Source organism: Leptopilina boulardi, unplaced genomic scaffold, assembly GCF_019393585.1.
Source record: "Leptopilina boulardi isolate dan_hultmark-lab unplaced genomic scaffold, ZJU_Lbou_2.1 LbouV2_31, whole genome shotgun sequence".
Lineage (NCBI taxonomy): Eukaryota > Metazoa > Arthropoda > Insecta > Hymenoptera > Figitidae > Leptopilina > Leptopilina boulardi.
The window spans coordinates 1,028,028-1,047,335 of record NW_026137874.1 but is presented as its reverse complement, the minus strand read 5'-3'; the positions used below and the strand labels follow the sequence as shown (position 1 = coordinate 1,047,335).

The window sequence follows — 19,308 nt, the reverse complement described above, 5'->3', positions numbered from 1 at the left end:
TTGTATTCAAAGAAATGACAGATTTTTTCTTCTTTAAGAATTTTTTTTTTTTATTTCAATTGAGGGGATATAAAAAAAGTAATTATTTTTTGAAAGAGAAAAATCGAAGGTATTTTTCAGTCTTTCATTCGCAGAAGTGGGAATTAGTTTTTAACTTCGAGTTTGCATTTGTAAGTTATCTGAGTTTCATGTTATATCAACGAGTTTAACACTCCCTCACGAAATGGAAAATGAAAATTCAATAAAAAAAAATTGATATAACTTTTAAAATTTTTTTGAAATAAAATATTATATTAAAAATTAAATTTGATTTTGCAAACCTGTGAATTTTAAATAAAAAAATTTGTCATTTCTTTGTTTCCTTCGAAGCAGTAAAAAAAAAATCAAGTAAAATTCTTTTCAAAAAAAAAGAAAGAAAAGATAAAAGAAATCTACTTGTGAATAATTTAGAAAGAATTTAAAAATGCTTCGAGGACAGTAAGAAAAAAAAAACAATCACTATAAATATCTATAGACTAAAACTACTACTACTACTTTTTTTTTTTTTTTTGTTTAATTTGGGTTATCGATTTGATTTAGCTTTCTAGTAATCAAAGATCGCACTTGAACTTGATAACGAAAGATTAAAATTATCATAACTAGAAAATTCAAAATGATAATTTTAGATTAGAAACAAAATTTTTTAAACAATTTTTGTAAATTGCAAATTTTATCTTCTCATTCAAGATTAAAAAAAAATTACACATAATTAAATTGAACCATTAATTTTTTACCAATTGTTTCGTCAAATAGAAAATTAAAATATTCAAATAAAAAAAAATTTTTTTTAATTATTTACGAAATTTTACAAGTGCGAACTTATATTTCGAATATGAAAAACCAGAAAAGCCTCTCTTGAACTTTTTTTTTTTATATTAATTTTAAATATGCATTCGTGGATTGACATATAAAACGAAAGTGATACACACACACGCACACTCACCAGACGTAGAAATTTACAATATACAAAACAAATTGGCAAAACGGCTCGCCATAAAAAATACAACATTAAACACACAAAACACGTCGTATACAAATATAGATATATACGAGCAGTTGTTTTTAAAATGAAAATTTTAGTGTAATTTTTTTTTTTTTTGAATTTACAAAAAACCTTTTTCTCTAAAGTATTTTTTTGAAAAAGGAATTTTTTTTAAATTTTATGTACAAGAGTTGTGTAAAAGTAGAGGTGATGATTGAACACATAAAAATTTATACACAGAGGACAAAACGACGTTTAAACAATATTTAGTTAAATAGTCAGCGGTTTTGTAAAGTTAGAGCAATAGTGGACAGAGGCACAATCAGCACACCCATGTTAAGAGACGAGGCACACTAAATTTTTTTTATATATGGTATAGTTTCATGATTAGTTTTGTGGGCAGTGGGGAGGGGGGGGGCACAAAAAATATTAATTACAAAAACTAAGAAGAGAGAATTTTTAGTAAAATGTTAACGTAAGCATCGATTCGATGGCAAAAAGCGAATCGTTTTAACGAATTTATTTCTTGAAAAGTAAAAAAAAAAAAATGATTTTTCACACAAGAAATAAATTCGTCAATTTAAATTACAGATGAGCATTCTTAATTTTTTTTTAAAGAAAATATGATGAATGTAGAATGATAAACTTAAATATAATTTTTGATAATTTTGGAGAAAATATTGATTTCGAATAGAAATATAATTCCAGTAATAGTTGGACTGAAATTTTTTTATGAGAGAGAAAAAGGGCTTAAAGAAGAAAAAAAAAAGTGATCAATTAGATGTGAACAAATACAAGAGTTTATGAGAGTTTGAGAATGACTTACCCGTCGGGCTTTGCTTTGATACTTGAGTGCTTTTTTGGTGTCCTGTGTGGCCGTTTGAACATAATCCACTGCGTGTTCCACGTGGTATTCTATGCGATCTATCATCTCACCCTGAAAAGACATGACTTGAATTATTTACGTGATTTTCCCTCAAGTCTATATTTTTTTTTTCGCGTTCAAAAACACCGATTTAGAATCTTATTGGGGAAAAAGAAAAAAGAAAAATTATTTTTATTTTCCCACAAAATTGTAAAATTTTGAAAAAATTCAAAACTTTATATTTAAAAAATTTTTAAAACAAAAGAAAAAACTGAATTAAAATTATAAATGAAATTTTTACCTGACTTTCGACAAGCATTGCCATGTCCATGAACATGTCGTGAAGTTCCCTGATGGAATTTTCTAATTTAACAATGTCAGCGTGACGCGCCTCAATATCTGCAAGAGTTTGTTTCGCTTGTTGCGTTTCCATAATAATCTGTAAAAAATATTAAACTATTATCATATTTAAGAAAGAGAGCAAAATTCGAATTACAAAAATAATTCTCACATTTAACCATCGAATTACCCAGTTTTTATATTTAATCCAATGGTATTATATGATTTTCCTTTTTTTTAAAATGTTAATTAAATTTCTAATAAATAATTAATTTCATTAATAAATAAATTTCATTAAATAATAATTGACTTACTAAGAGAAATTAATTTAAAGTTAATTTTTTTTCCCCCCCATCATTACCCTTTGTCTTTTTTTCCCCCCTATTTCGATTTAAATGACGAAAAAAGAAGAAGATCCTCAGGATAAGAGGAATCGTTTCTCTCTTATCATTAACAACTCACCCCTTGCGTGAACACAGCTGGATTTCCTTGTTCCAGCATTTCCTCGAGTTCTTCATTAGTGGTCGTTCTACCCGCTGAAAATTGAACAAAATTAATTAATATCCATTTTTTTTCCTATTTTATTTTAATAAAATTTTCTTCATTATTTTTTTAAAAAAAAAGTCATTTTCTCTTATTATTGCTTATTTAATATAAAAAAAAAAAAAATTAGATTTTTTTTCTAAAACTGAATTTAATGAAATTGAAAATAAAATTTGAATCGTTTTTGTGAGAAAATCACCACTTGCATAAAATGGAGAAAATCAAAACGCTTACTAATTTCGAGTTGTCGTTGTATTCTTCCCTTACACCGCTCCCTATAATCAGTCTGCGTCCGATTGTACTCTGTCATCACCTCAACAAATTTCCTAGACAACGTCGAGTGTTGTGTCTTGCGTATCCTAAGATCTGCCGACGATTTGTTCGTGTGCTCCTCTTGCTCGATGTTTTGCTCTATTACTAAAATTTCAAAAACAAAAAAAAATTATTATTTTATAATTTTTTCTTTCGATTTTCGAAAAATTAATTAAAAATAAAACAGAAACGTACCTTTTAACTTTGCCCTAACTTTATTCGCTGTTTTCTTAATATCAGCCATCAGATCTTCCAGTTCCATTTTGACCTCTGTAACAAGCGGAAAAAGAAAGGAAATTAATTTCTAATAATTTTTGAAAATTTTATTTAATTTTTCCAATCGTCAAATAAAATATATTAACTAAAAGAAAATTTTTCTAAATAAATTGTATAATTTTTTTTTTAATTTATTTATTTATTAAAATATGAAAAAAAAATAAAAATTGATATCGAATGGCAAAAAAAAAGGGAAAATTAAGAATGCAATCTGGCGACATTCCAGAAAATCTCGGAAGCATGCGGTCAAAATGCAAATTTACTTTATCTCTGGATGGGAGAATTCGCGGTAGAATACAAGGTATGAAACGGAATTTGATTGTACCATAACAGCGAATTAATCTCCCATATAACAGGTTCAGATTATCGGCTTATGCAATAATAGAATCAAATTCAGCCCAAAAACAGTTCCGCACACAAACCAAATTGTATCCAGAATTTAGCGTATTATTTCAAAATTAATAATTTATTAATTAATCGAAATTATTATATATTATTTAATTATATATCATTTTTTAAATTTGCTATATTAATTTTTAATTTGAAAAATTTTCCATTTTAATGAATTTTTAATGGGGGGGGGAAATAAATTAAAAATCAAACTAATTTTCAAAATTTTTCTTTATGAGTATTTAAAGCTTCTTGTTAAATTACAATGGCACATAAATTGGATCAGTTTGCATTCTCGGTTTGGTTGTTCTGAAATTAAATGCCTTCCTCTATTGATGAAAAGTTCAAAACTCAGAAACTCATCGAAAGTTCGAGAAACGATCTTGGGCTGGATATATATGGAAAATATGAAAATTTAATAAACCTCACTTCGAGAATCATTAAACTTTACTATTATTACGCTTTAAAATTTTCTATTATATTATTTTTTAATTATTATTTTTTGTTATTAATTTTCCATTATTATTTTTTTTTCCAACGGAATTAGTTTTTTTTTTTCCTCGGAATAAAAAAAAATATTTTTAACAATAGAAAACATTAATTATATATATGTATTTGAATTTATTATTTCTTGAGAGTTCAAAATAGAATATAAAAGATGATTGAAATGAATCCAAGGGAGATTTTTTTCTTTTTTAAGAAGACATTGTATATATATATATATATATATATATATGGGGGTTAAGATCGAAATTCGTGGATAAGCCTTTAGGGTGAAAGTGGGTCAATAAGGTGCGATAGACGTGCGGTGTTACCTACTTGAATGTTACTTCTTCAGAATCTCTTTTCCGTTTTCCATCTTATAAAACCCTTCACCAGTATTAAAAAAAGAAGAAGATTTTCACTAAATCTCTCAAAAAATTCTTGACTTTCTTTTTCCAAAAAAAAAAAAAAAATTAATAATAAAATAAAAATTTATAACAAAAATCAAATAAATGAAATCAATTAATAAAAAAATTTTCAAAAAATTAAATTATTACAAAAAATTTTCGAATTAAATTATTTCTAAATTTATTTTGTAAAAAAAAAAAATTTCGAAAAAACATATTTGAGATTCTATTTTATTCTTTATATAAGAATGATTTGATTAAATTGTTTCGTCGGTTTTGACACAAAATCGAAAATATGATTAATTTTTTTTTTTTTTTTCTTATTTCGGTATTTGCGCAAACTCTCTTTTTATATAGTTGTACAATTTCAGAATATTATCCGACAGGAAACATGAATCTATCGTTCGGAGGGGGATTTTATTCCCTCCTGGGAATTTGAGACACATGTGAATTTTATTTTTTTTTGCGAATTTTTTTTTCAAATCCAAGTTTTCTTCTCTCTCATTTTGTCAATATCAATCAATTTCTAGTAAAAATTATTATTTTTTTTTTTAACTATTTCGCGTTCAATTTAATTTTTATTAAAAAAAAAAAGAATTGTTATAAAGAAACTCTTTGACTTTATGGGAAAAAAAAAAAAATTGGAAAATAATTTTAAAAAATTGATTCAAAGGGAAATTTTTTCTATCAATGTAAGTTTGAAATGGATTTTATATTTCACCATCTGAAAAAAGGATTTCTTTACTTTTCTTATAAAAGAGACTTCTTATTCAAGGCGACAAAAAAGAACTTCTTTTTTTTTCGTTATATATTATTAAAGAAAAGTTTTGCGTTATCAGAAGCAGTGAAATAAAAATTATTCCTTTCAGTTTATTTTCCTTCAAAACCAAAAATTCATTCAACTGTAAATTTTTGACTATTCTGATATATAATAATTATTTTAAATTCAAACGATTTTCGGAATGTGAAAATAAAAAATTCAAAAAAAAAAATTAATTTAATCACATTTTTATTTATTTTATTTATTTAGGTATATTTATTTAATTAATTAATTTATTATTATTTAATATTTATTTTTATTGTAAGAAAATTATTCTTCCCTTTATAATTTATAAATAAAAAAATAATAATAAATAAATAAAAAAAAAGTATTCAAGTGAATTATTTTAAGTTTAAATAGATATATTTAAGTTGTATTTGGTTGAATTATTTTGCCATAAATTGTGTAAATATTTTGTGGACATTATTGACTGTGACAAGCGATACGGAAGTGTTCCGGATACTTTTCGAGCGTTTCAGTTGCACATTCAACATTATATTGGATTCGTCTATATAAATTCCCCCGAGAAGAAATATCGTGAAAAAGAAGGACGAAATGTCATATGTGACAAATTTTGATTGGATGGAAAATATATTTTTTTTTCCAAAACGAAAATTTATAGTAAAAATCAAAGAATATTTAATAAAATTAAAAATCATTCTTTCTATTAAATTATTTTTTAAATAAATAAAATAAAAACAATTTTTTTCTAACTTTATCAAAAAAAAAAAAAAAAAAAAAAAAAGATTGCATAGTACAACAAGTATTAAAACTTTACCATTTTCCATTGTTTAAGAGAGAAAGAGAATAAAAAAAAAGAAATTAAAAAGATTAAAAAAGTAACTGTGAAACTTTGTTTCAGGTTGAAGGAGGTAATAATTTTTTAAGGATAAGAAAATCCAACTCTCACCAGGATAGTAAATTTCAGAATTATATTCCCTACACCCCTAAAGGTTAGAAATAAAAAGATAATTATATAATGAAAGACAAAGATTTAAGGGGAATAAGTGTGTGAAAATTCGATATTCTTTTCTCATATATGGGATTTGAAAAGGCGCGAGAAAAAGAGAATAAAATTAGGTTAATGTGATTGTGGAAGCATGCCAGACCTATTTCAATATATATATAACTAGAAAAACCAGAAGTATACTTTCTTCTTGAAACAAAAATGAAACGATTATAAAGTTTATGTCATTATACATTAAAGAATAATATAAATTTCGAATTCTTGCCAAAAAAAAATAAGTCTGTCAAGGTCTACGACCCCAGTTAATAAAATTTATACAGTAATACCTTTCGAATTGGATATTGAATATAAAATTAAAATTTATTTTGAGGTTTTACTGTACAATACAAATTTTATTAACTAAATTAAAAATTTTATTTTTAAAAAGTAAATAAAAAAATATAAATAATAAAAAAAAATAATTAAATACAGATTTTTAGTTTTTATCAAAATGTCTACAAAAGGTTTTACTGTACTATCATCGGTAGGAAAATTCAATTTTTTTTTTCTTTCATTATAATTTATTTTATTTTCCATATAAAAGAGGGAACTTCTGTGTTCAAAAATGGTTTCACTGTATTATTAACAAGACACCAAAATCCAGTCCAGAGGGAATTCTATACACTATACAACATCTATTTCTAAATCCAAAGATTAATTCAAGAGGTACTACTGTATTATTAAAAAGCACCGCGCGCTTCATGTCTAATTCTGAACAATTTATACTAATTTATTTATATACACAAAACCGTAATACAAATCAACTATCATGTTTATATTATTATTTTTTTATATAGAAAATTAAAAAAGTTCATTAAAAAAAAAAATTCAATTAGAAAAATTCATTAAATACAAAAAATAAATAAAATAAAAAATAATAAAAGAAATAAAAAAGTAAAAAAATAAAAATAATAAAATAAAATAAAAAATAAAAAAATGTGTAACAAAATATATTTATTGGTAGGAACAAATATATCAAATTTATTTTTGCTCAATATCATATCATTTATATATATAGAAAAAAAAATAAGAACAGTAAACTTTTGTGTCTCTTTTCTCTATATTTTGTTAAAGTTTATTGTCTTTCTATCTTCGAGTTCGTATATTTTATATATATATATCTAGACGATCGTAAGGTTTCTGATTGATCAAACCTGCCAAAGAGTAGCTATACAGAAAATCTAGTTTCAATTCTCTGATATAATGGAACATTCAATAACGATCGCGCGCGTATATCGTTATATCGATTAAAGAACTTTTTTTTTTACATAAATTCTTCTCTAAATAGCTATTATATAGAAAAAAAACTATAATATACATTTCTCTCTCGAATATAAACGTCAATGGCACTTCAAAATCAAGTGCCTCTATATATAAATAATTCTTGAATCTATTATATATTCATGTTCGAAATAAACGAGAATTGTCAGTTATAATATTTCAATAATTAATCAAAATTTGTATATATATATATATATATATTAAAAATAAAAGAGAAAATTTTTATAAAAAAATTGATGAAAATAATAAAAATAATAATAATAATAATAATAATAATAATAAATATATTATAATATTAATAATATCATATACCCAGAGAAAAGATATATATATATAAATTTATCTCAGAACCAAATAAATATTTTTTTTGTTTCAAAAATAAATTTTATTTCAGTTATTAAATAAAAATTTTAATTGCGTTAAATAAAATTTTAGTTGCGCTAAATACATATTTTAATTCCTCTAAATAAATTTTTATTTACGCTGAATAATTTTTTTTTAGTTTAATACATAAATAAAAAATTATTAGCCTCTAAGAGACAAATATTATATATTTGCTTCAAATAAAATTTTCATTATCTCAAATAAACGGCAATAAAATATTTCTCTCTATAATGATAAGAAAAATTTCTTTTTTTTTTTTTTTTTTTTTTTTTTTTTATAAAAATAAAATTTCTAACAATTTGGAAAAATAGAATAAAAAGTGCGATAGAAAAAAAAATATAAATTACTAATTGATAATATTAATTATATATAAGAATGAATGTGATTTTGATAAATCATTTATAAATGATCTCAATTTATCGTAGCGGACATAACATTGATAAATGAACTGCAACATCCGCATTCTTGGATTTATGTCGTAATTCTTTTTTGATCGTATATATATATATATATATATATGTGTGTGTGTGTGTGTGTGTGTGTGTCTATATCAAAAAGACAAATCGTTGATTTTTACAACAAAAATCTTTCTCCATCTGTTTGAGATTCCAGAACAAAAATCACGATTTTTACTATATATATACAACATATGTTATATATGAATATATATACGAATTGGAACAAGCCAATTTCCAGTGGGGAAAAACGTTAAAACATCGATATTTTCCAGTTTCCAATTTGCATACATTTATAAAAAATAAAAAAGAAAAGAAAACTATTCTTTATTTTTACACTTGGAAAAATGATTTCATATTTTTAAATTTCACAACAAAAAATTGTTTGTCTATTTTTTTAATATTTATATATACAAAAATCGAGAAAATTGAAACATTTAAAAATTTGTTTCTCAACTTATTATTATTATTATTATTATTATTACTAATTATTATTACTATTATTATATAATAATTAATAGCTCTTTCCTTTGCTTAATAATAATAATAATTTATATTCACTTATAAATAATTAATATCAAAAAATTTTCATTTCCATTTATTTGGGACAAATAAAATTTATTTGAATCAAATAAAAATATAATTGTTTCAGAGTCTCAATATAACTATTTATTTATTTTTTTAAAACAAATATTTATTTAGCACAAATAAATTTTTGTAATTTAAATAACAAATATGTATTTATTTAGCAAAAATAAATTTTTTATTTAATTAACAAAAAATTTTTTAGCACAAATAAATTTTGTAATTAAATAACAAATATTTATTTAGTATAAATAAATTTCTTATTTAAATATCTAAAAAAAAAAATTTTTTAGCGGAAATAAATTTTTTTATTTAAATCAAATAAAAATTTTTTTTTTTTGTAACAAATATTTATATATAGCTATGAGAGAAATATAATATTATCTTTTTTCTCTGCGGGCGTGTATAAAAATGTTTTGCATTTTATTTTAACGCGCGTACGTAATTTTTTAATTACATATTTAAAAAAAAAAAAAAAAATCCAGATCAGTGGTAATAATATAAAGCAAAAGTATGTAGAAAAAAAAAACCCCCAAGAGTGGAGGAAGTGAAAGAGGTTAGGAGAGAAAAAAAATAAATATATAAAAGAGAATAGGCGTTGCAAAGTAAAAGTTACAAATGTTTTGAAAAGGCTGTTTCAAAGGGTTGAGGACACAACTTGAGAGCGTACTCACTCTCTACACAAGAGAGAGAGAGAGAGAGAGAGAGAGTGAGAGAGAGTGTGTGTGCCAGAGATTCACCCTCCTTTCACTTTGTTACTATACATTTCCAACCCTACCCCACTCGCCCCCCCTTGTCCCCTTTGTCCAGAATACTTCGTTGACTTATAAAACTGTGAATATGTCGAGCGTCGACGTCGACGGAAAATCCGATACGCACGTAGTACGCGAGAGCGCATGATTCGCTGAGAATATATATATAGTATATAAAATATTTGTACCTATATATATATATATATATACAATTAAATAATTTTCATGTGTGCGAAAATCTATCTCTGTGTGTAATATGTAGAAATGTGTGAGTGGGTGGGGCACGAATGGTATGAACGTCAGCCGCGAGGCATATACAACGAAAGCTCGCGTATTAATCCTATACACGAAGATCTTAACTTAATGTTCACTATATATGGATCAGTGACCCGCGGGGGTCATACAAAAAATTGTCAAATTTTTTTTTGTTTTCAAAAAATGAAAATAACTTTTGATTTTTACCGATTGCCACAGTATTTTAATAAATAAATAAATTTTATACATATATTAATTAATATATTAAAAATAATAATAATTAATATTATTAATTAATAAATCTATATTTACCTATATTACAAAAAGATATCCCCGCCACTGCTGTTTCAAGACTCTGAATATAGCCGCAAGTCCCCCCTTCCCCTTTCTCGCCAAAAATGACCTAAATTTTGAGGTTATGTTCGATTCAAGACTCTGAATATAGCCGCAAGTCCCTTCCCGCCAAAAAAGACTCTGAATATATTCGCAACTCATCCCCCTCCCCTCTCTAACTGGATTTCCCGCCAAAAATGACGTAAATTTTGAGGTTGTTCGTTTCATGACTCTGAATATAGTCGCAAGTCCCTCCTTCCCCTTTACCACCAAAAATTACCTAAATTTTGTGGTTATGTTCGTTTCAAGACTCTGAATAGTTATAGCCGCAAGTCCCCCCTACTCCTTTCACGCCAAAAATGACCTAAATTTTGAGGTTATGTTCGATTCAAGACTCTGAATATAGCCGCAAGTCCCTTCCCGCCAAAAAAGACTCTGAATATAGTCGCAACTCTTCCCCCTCCCCTCTCTAATCGGATTTCCCGCCAAAAATGACGTAAATTTTGAGGTTATATTCGTTTCAAGACTCTGAATATAGCCGCATTGTATTCCTTGTATTTATTTATTATTATATTGTGATTAAATAATATTTTATTATATTATTAATAATAAATATAACAATAAAAAATAAATAGAATAATTTATTTATTATAATATAATAAAGTTAATAACAAAATAATAAAAATCAAAGAATTAATTAATAATCCAAGAATTCCTACTTCAATAAAATAATACAATAAAGTTTAATCTTCTGTAAAAGTAAGGAAAAAAAAATATATATATATATTCTTATAGAAAACTTGGGAGATTTTTTACTGCCTCGTTAAATTAATATAAGAATATAAATTCTCTTGATTTTAGAATAATCATAATTTTTCGCAGATATGTGCATTGTAAAATTCCTCAAAAAATAATAAAAAAAAATATATATATATATTATATCTTCGAATGTTTCGGAGTAAAAAATAAATGACAATTTTTTTTCTATATATCTTATGTTATGTAAATTTTTATATTCGAAATCATAAAAGTGACTATAAAATAGAAATTTTTATTTAAAAAAAAAAAAAAAATATTTCCCAGTGGAAAAATATAAAATTTCTAATAATGCTACTATATTTTTGAAATTTTCAATTCAAATAACAAATGTTTATCAGAAATAAACTTTGCAATCGCTGAGCCTTCGGAACCGATGAATGATAACCAATTTTATATATATATATATATATTGTCGACCAACATAGGTAGTTCCAGTAGCAAGCCTGTTGCATCAAATCGTGTATCATAAAAACGAAAAGTCGTTCGTGATTTTATTTTTAAAATCTCTGCTTGCATAATAAATATCAAAAGAAAATTTATTTAATTCAAATAATCGACTATTATCAAATGAATATTTTTATAATTTGAATAGAAAATTATAATTTTATTAGCATTATTAGAAATTTAATATTTTTCCTTAATTTTCCAATGAAGATTATTAAATATTGATATTCGGAAGAAACGAACAAAAAAAAATGTATACGGCATTTTTTGATTGAACTAAAACGCAGATTTTGAAATTTAATCCCCCAGGGAATATTGCATTGTATATATATCAAAATCACTACATGTAAAATTTAATTTAATACATCGCAATTACATATACCCGTACTATATTTAATTACCATTTAATTAAAGTCATATACCATCAAAATGGAAACTACACAACTGTTTAATACCCATCGCTGATTGTAACTAGCAACTGATTAACTGTCAATGTTAAATTAACGCACATCTAAATATATATATATAATTAAACATTTATGTTTACAGATCATCAAAATCATGCGTAAACAAATTTTCCTATGTTTTTTAATAAATATATAAAAATATTTGTATTAAAAAGAATCCAAGAGAAATTTCATGAAAGATTTTAATCGAGAAAATATATCCTGATTTTTGAGGGTATGTATAAAAGAGAGGAAAATTGTACCCGAAATTTCTATATACGATTATTATATATATATCTAAGTCCTTGAAATGACAATGTTTTACGGTCATTCTGGTTATTTTCTTTCCTGGTTTTATCGACGATTGCCTCTTCGTTTCGTACCTGCGCATTCGCGAAAAGAACATGCAGCGCAACTCGTGAACGTGTAAACGAGCTTTTAAAGGGTTTTCGGCTTTATCGTTTATTACTTTCGGTTATAACACCTGCTGTTATATGTACATACATTTTGCAACAACATGTATATATATATATATATATATCAACCGGAGAAAAAAATCATTACTTCCCAAAAATATATATCCGATTTATTCATCACATATATTAGAAGCATTTTTAAAGTACCCAAAGAAATATATTTAGCCACAAATAAATATTTATAGTGAAAATTTTCAAAATTAATTCTTATAAAAAGAAGGTATTTAAATTCATTCATATATTCATATGTATATATATATAAATATATGCGAATAAAAAATTTGCAAATGCGAGAAATTAAATGTTTAAATGAATGCGCGCCGGCAAATATGCCAGAATCATTTAAGTATATACATATATAGAATATGGAGGTGTGGGCAAAAAATGTTGATTTCATTCAAATTGAAATTCCAAGCTTCTATATTGAGCCATGCTCTTACAATGTCACTGCCTTTCCAGCCTCCTCTCTCGTTCTCCTCGTTCCACAAATTTTCCCTTCTCTATATACTCTACTCACAATCCAGCGATGTAAGCATAAAACATATATAAAGCCACCTCATCGTACTAGAGAAAAGTGAGATTAGGTCAGCTGAACATTTTTTAGACTCTCACTCTCTCTCTCTCTTCATTCGCGAATAATGGCACTTGAAGAAATTTTTTTTCGGAAGTGTCTATTGTCATTATTATATACGTCTCTTCCTATTTGTTTCCTATATATACCTTTTTTATCAAAAATAATCTTTCAGGTATTCGTTATAATTAATAATTAATAATTATTTATTAAAATTAATAACGATTACGATGTTTTTTTAACAGAAATAGTCATAATATATACACGGTAAAAAAAATATTTATCTAAAACAACTATTTTATCTAGAACAGCGAAAACTTGGTTTTTTGCCTTTAAAGGGTGTTGTTATTCATTGTAAAGAATATAATTATCAAGTTTCGTAACGATCCGATAATATTTCAAAAAGTTATAACTGTTTTTTGATTTTTTTTTTTTGGGTCATTCTGTACAAAATATAAGTTTTTTTTCCCTAAATTTGCATTTTTTTGCAATAGAAGAATGCCTTTTATTGCAAAGAACACAATTACCAAGTTTCATAACGATCCGGTAATTTTTCTGAAAGTTATAACTATTTTTTGGATTTTTTTTGGGGTCATTCCGTAATAAATTATAAATTTCTTTTCCTAAATATGTAGTTTTTTGCCTTTAAAGAATGTTATTCATTGTAAAGAACATAATTATCAATTTCGTAACGATCCGATAATATTTCGAAAAGTTATAACTGTTTTTTTTTTTTTGGGATTTTTTTGGAGTCATTCCGTACAAAATATAAGTTTTTTTCCCCTAAATTTGCATTTTTTTTTTTGCAATAGAAGAATGCCATATTTACTGCAAAGAACACAATTACCAAGTTTCGTGACGATCCGATAATATTTCGAAAAGTTATAACTGATTTTTGATTTTTTTTTTGGGGTCATTGCGTACTAAATATTCGTTTTTTCCCCTAAAATTGTATCTTTCTACTATAGAAGAATGCCTTTTATTGCAAAAAACACAATTACCAAGTTTCATAACGATCCGATAATTTCTTTGAAAGTTATAACCGTTTTTATTGAATTTTTTTGGTGTCATTCCGTAATAAATTATAAATTTCTTTTCCTAAATTTGTAGTTTTTTGCCTTTAAAGAATGTTATTCATTGCAAAGAACACAATTACCAAGTTTCGTAACGATCCGATAATATTTCGAAAAGTTATAACTGATTTTTGATTTTTTTTTTTGGGGTCATTCCGTACTAAATATTCGTTTTTTCCCCTAAAATTATATTTTTCTACTATAGAAGAATGCCTTTTATTGCAAAGAACACAATTACCAAGTTTCATAAAGATCCGGTAATTTTTCTGAAAGTTATAACTATTTTTTGGATTTTTTTTTGGGGTCATTCCATAATAATTCTACACTTCTTTTCCTAAATTTGCAGTTTTTGCCTTTAAAAGATCTTATTAATTACATAATTACCAAGTTTTTTCCTAAATAAAAAAAGGCAAAAAATTGAAAAAATGAAGAACTCAAATAAACGTTAGCGAAGAAGAGAAATTTCCACAGGAAGTAAATGTCACAACTTATATTAAAGAGGGTGAAAAAGAAGTGTAGGAGGTGGAAGGTTAAAAAGTGTAAAAGGTATACTGAAAGATACAGGAATAGGAAAATAAAGAAAGCGTGGGTGAAATGTCTGCAAGAAGAGGTTAAGAATAAAGATTGAAAAGGTCGAAGAAACTCATCTCTCTCTCTCTCGGAGTCTGAGAGAGAGTAAAAGAAGGTGTGTTGCAAAACCTTCCTAGGGATGGTGGTTGGTTTAGTATATAGGGATGAGGTTGCCAGCAGTCGCGAGAGGTGGCTCATTGGGATCAATAGCGAAAGAGAAACCGTCGGAGCCAAACTATTTAGCCACTCGTGGTACAAGAAATTTAATTACAATTTTTAATTACTCTTTTTTTTCCATAACTTTCCAAAAATTGCCAAAATTCCAAATTTTCCAAAACCAATCCAAAATTCTCAAATCCAAATTCGAAATTATCTGGATTATTTAAATTCCTAAATATTTCTAAACCATTGTGAAAAGTATATTAAAATCTATTCACGCTTTTGAAAGAGAGAGAGAGAGAGAGAAAAGTCGAGTGTGTGGGTGCATGGAGGGTTTAAACATCGTCAGTGTAATCCAACTCAGGGTAGAAAAGAAGAAAAAAAGAATTGGAATGGGGAAATACGATCCTATCCCTTCGAGCTTCTATATATATATACGATATCAGGATTATCACGCACGTTTCAAACTCCTACGTCTTTTGATTCTCTCCGATTCTCTGTATGTGGGAGTTCGTGTACTTTCATCTATTGACAATTCGATTAAATTCTACGTGTATATGTTGCCAAACATTTTCAAAGTATCTCTATATTTAGAGCTCTCAAAGATATATATGTATTTAAAGAATAACGACTTTTGTGTGATGATAAAACTTTTTTTTTTTTGTACTTTTACACATTTTAAATCTGAATTATAGTCACTTTCTGCTATCAGTTAGTAATTTTCTGGTATTATTAAGTAGTTTTCTACTATCAGTCAGTTTTTTCTACTATAAATTAGTAGTTTTCTGCTATCAGTTATTAATTTTCTACTACCAATTATTAGTTTTCTACTGCCAATTACCAGTTTTCTATTATTAGTTAGTAGTTTTCTGCTATCAGTTACTAATTTTCTGCTATGTATCATTAAGTAGCTTTCTACTATCAGTTAGTAGTTTTCTACTATTAGTTAGTCATTTTCTACTATCAGTCAGTTACTTCTACTATCAATTAGTAGTTTTCTGCTATCAGTTATTAGTTTTCTACTACCAATTATTAGTTTTCTGCCATCAATTATTAGTTTTCTACTGTCAATTATTAGTTTTCTATTATCAGTTAGTAGTTTTCTGCTATCAGTTAGTATAGTTTTCTATTATCAGTTAGTAGTTTTCTGCTATCAGTTATTAGTTTTCTACTACCAATTATTAGTTTTCTGACATCAATTATTAGTTTTCTACTGTCAATTATTAGTTTTCTATTATCAGTTAGTAGTTTTATCCTATAAGTTACTAGTTTTCTATTATCAGTTATTAATTTTCTGCTATCAGTTATTAATTTTCTACTATCAGTTATTAATTTTCTGCTATCAGTTAGTAGTTTTCTATTATCAATTAGTAGTTTCCTGCTATCAGTTAGTAATTTTCTACTATCAGTCGTTTTCTACTATTAGTTAGTAATCTTCTACCATTAAATAGTTGTCTCCTAATATTAGTTTACAAATTTCTATTATCAGTTATTAATTTTTTTTTTTTTTTTTTTTTTTGTAAATGTTCTCATCAATAATTATTTCAAAATAAACTAAATCGATATTACAGAATAAATTTATTATAAATAGAAAATTTCGAATGTATTTCATATAAGGGAGAAATTCACCTTCTTTTTGTAGCAAGGACAAAGATATATTGGAATTTATGAAAGTGAACTTGACTTTTTTTTTATCTCATCTTATATATGCGTCATCCTACGACTGATGGCTTATCGGACAATTTATTCGTATTCCGGTGCGACCAACTGTTGCTGATTCACTGGCCGCGTCCGGTGAGAGCCCCAATTAGCCGAACTGAACCCTTCGCTCGCACCCTTTTCTTTACTTATACAATTCCCCCTCAAGCCCTTTTTCATCTATTTCACTAAAAGCCTAAATAATTCCTCGAAACGCAAAATATCCAAATATCAAATAAATAAATAGAAAAGAAAAATAGTTTCTGGATAATATAGGACAAATTTATTATTGAATTAAACAATTTTTTTTTGTTGAATCAACCAAAAGTTTATTTGGTACAATAAAATTTGTTTATTTAGATTAAATAATTATTTGAAAAAAAAATTTGTTTAATTTGATTTAAATCAATTTGATATATTATTTCCGGAACAAGAATTTGTATAACAAAATGAGTATAATTTTTCATAAATGATATTTTGTATTCGAGATTGTAATTCGAAAAAAGAGAATTTATGAGACAATTAATCTTATGTGGTCGGGGAAAAGGTTATCTATATGTATGTATGTGGTTAGTATATAAAATTGATAATATATATACTTTTGAGAGAAAGTAACAACAATTGCGGATAAGGACATTGTATAAGAGGGTGAATGAGAGATAAATTTCGTAAACCTTTACGACTTCTCTAATTCTTCAAAAAAAAAAAAAATATATATATCAAAATATATATTATTTAAATAAAAATTTTTAGAAAAAATTATATTTATCGAATCAAAAAATATAAAAAATTAAATACAAATGAAATTCAACTTTTTTTTTTATAGGGGATGAAAAAGACCCTTTTTTCTGATTAAAGCTTATATACATTATTATAGTTCAATGATTGATAACAATCTTTGGATTTAATACCATATAATAAATTTTCATTTTAATTCCTATCGGACGGAAACAATCGTGAGATTATCAATAATATTAATAATACGGAAAAGATTTCGGAGAAACCTTGAAAAAAAAATTCTAAAAATAGATAAAAAAAAATAATAATAAATGGCCTTTAATTATAAAAAAAAGAAATATAATTTTACTTAATATGAATGAATTTAATAATGAATAAAATCATTTAATGAAAATATTTTTATTATTATTATTATTATTATTATTATTGGTTAATAAATAAATAATCTACAGAAAAATTTATATTTTTAAAAAACAAATTAACTTATTTTTTCTATTAAAATAAAAACGATTTTCAAAAGAATTGCTGCAATTGCATATAAGTGAATAGAATCAGTAGTTAAAGTCAGCCATATGTCAGCCAGTGATAAAGATCCGAGTTTCGTCAGGCCTCACCATTTAACATGAAAATTTATTACACTATGTATTTTACAAAAATACAAGTTTATTGATAATTACAATTTATTAAAACATTTTTTGTACTTTCAAAATAATTAACTAAACACGTAATTAATTCAGAAATAATATTTTTTAAATAAATTATTTCATTGATTAAACAATAATAATAATAATAATAATTATAATAATAATAATAATAATAATTTTTAGAGTATTGAAATAATTTTTAAAATTTATATAAAATGGAGCTATTAACTATTTTTTAAATTAAATTTGAAAACAACTTTATTTATAAAAAAAAGGTAATAAATTAATGTTAATTTTGTACCAAAGTTTCTAGAACTATATATATATTCTTTTGAAGAGAAACCCCCCCCCCCTTCTTATAATAAAAAGTATAAAGCTTAATCAAAAGAAAGGGGTAAATTTATCTGATTGCATTTCTAGTTTGGCAAGATGAAGTATAGTGAAAGAAAGAAGTTTAAATCTCCCGGGATTCAAGTTTCACAAGAAAGTATATATATATGTCCTTAAGCAGATTTTCCTTGCAATTAAAGTGGCACATATACTTTATAACTCAATAGGGATTTTTCTCAAAGAAAATATATTTCAAAATAAAAAAAATATATATTCATATTTTATTTTCAATTTTATGAATTTTATTTTTTAAAAAAAATTTAGATTTTATTTTTTCTCTCTAAAAAAAAAAAAAAAAAAAAAAGATTTTCATTTAAAATGCATCAACATTTAAAATCTAATAATGAAAAAACTTAATAAATTATATATTCTTATTTATGGAGATTAACAATTTTGATTACGATTGAATTTCAGTTTTAGCCATTTTTTCTTATATACCAACACGCGGTCATATACCTTTAGCTCATTTATAGTAAAGAAAACTATTATATATAGTGCCACAAAGTCTATGTTAAGCTTCTAGTCACGAAACAATGGCCTTTCTATATAAAATTGTTATCGCGTGATAAAACTTATTTTTCCCGGAAGCCACGCTTATAGTGCTACATTTGAATTTTTTGCCCAAGTTTACAATATTAATTTATTCCTTACAGAAACATATATATTTCATTTATGTGATTTTACGTAAAAAAAAAGAAAATTAAACAAAAAATTTAATAACAATTATTATATTTATTTATTTTTCTAACAAAAAAAAAAATTATAAACAATTT

General features: G+C 25.0%; 1 protein-coding gene across 4 annotated transcripts in view; it reads right to left on the bottom strand.

Moving 5' to 3' along the window:
* Window positions 1-19,308, bottom strand: part of LOC127283384 (syntaxin-1A) — a 52,601-nt gene that overhangs the window by 12,909 nt on the left and 20,384 nt on the right. For all 4 annotated transcript variants that reach the window (XR_007843349.1, XR_007843348.1, XM_051308210.1 and 1 more), the window contains exons 5-9: window positions 3,276-3,350; window positions 3,003-3,185; window positions 2,688-2,761; window positions 2,188-2,325; window positions 1,848-1,958 (exon numbers count right to left, since the gene is read on the bottom strand). Coding sequence is in view for 2 of the 4 variants with exons in the window: in XM_051308210.1 (XP_051164167.1) it covers window positions 1,848-1,958; window positions 2,188-2,325; window positions 2,688-2,761; window positions 3,003-3,185; window positions 3,276-3,350 (581 nt within the window). In the remaining 2 variants the exon portion in view is untranslated. The remainder of the gene's footprint in view (window positions 1-1,847; window positions 1,959-2,187; window positions 2,326-2,687; window positions 2,762-3,002; window positions 3,186-3,275; window positions 3,351-19,308) is intronic.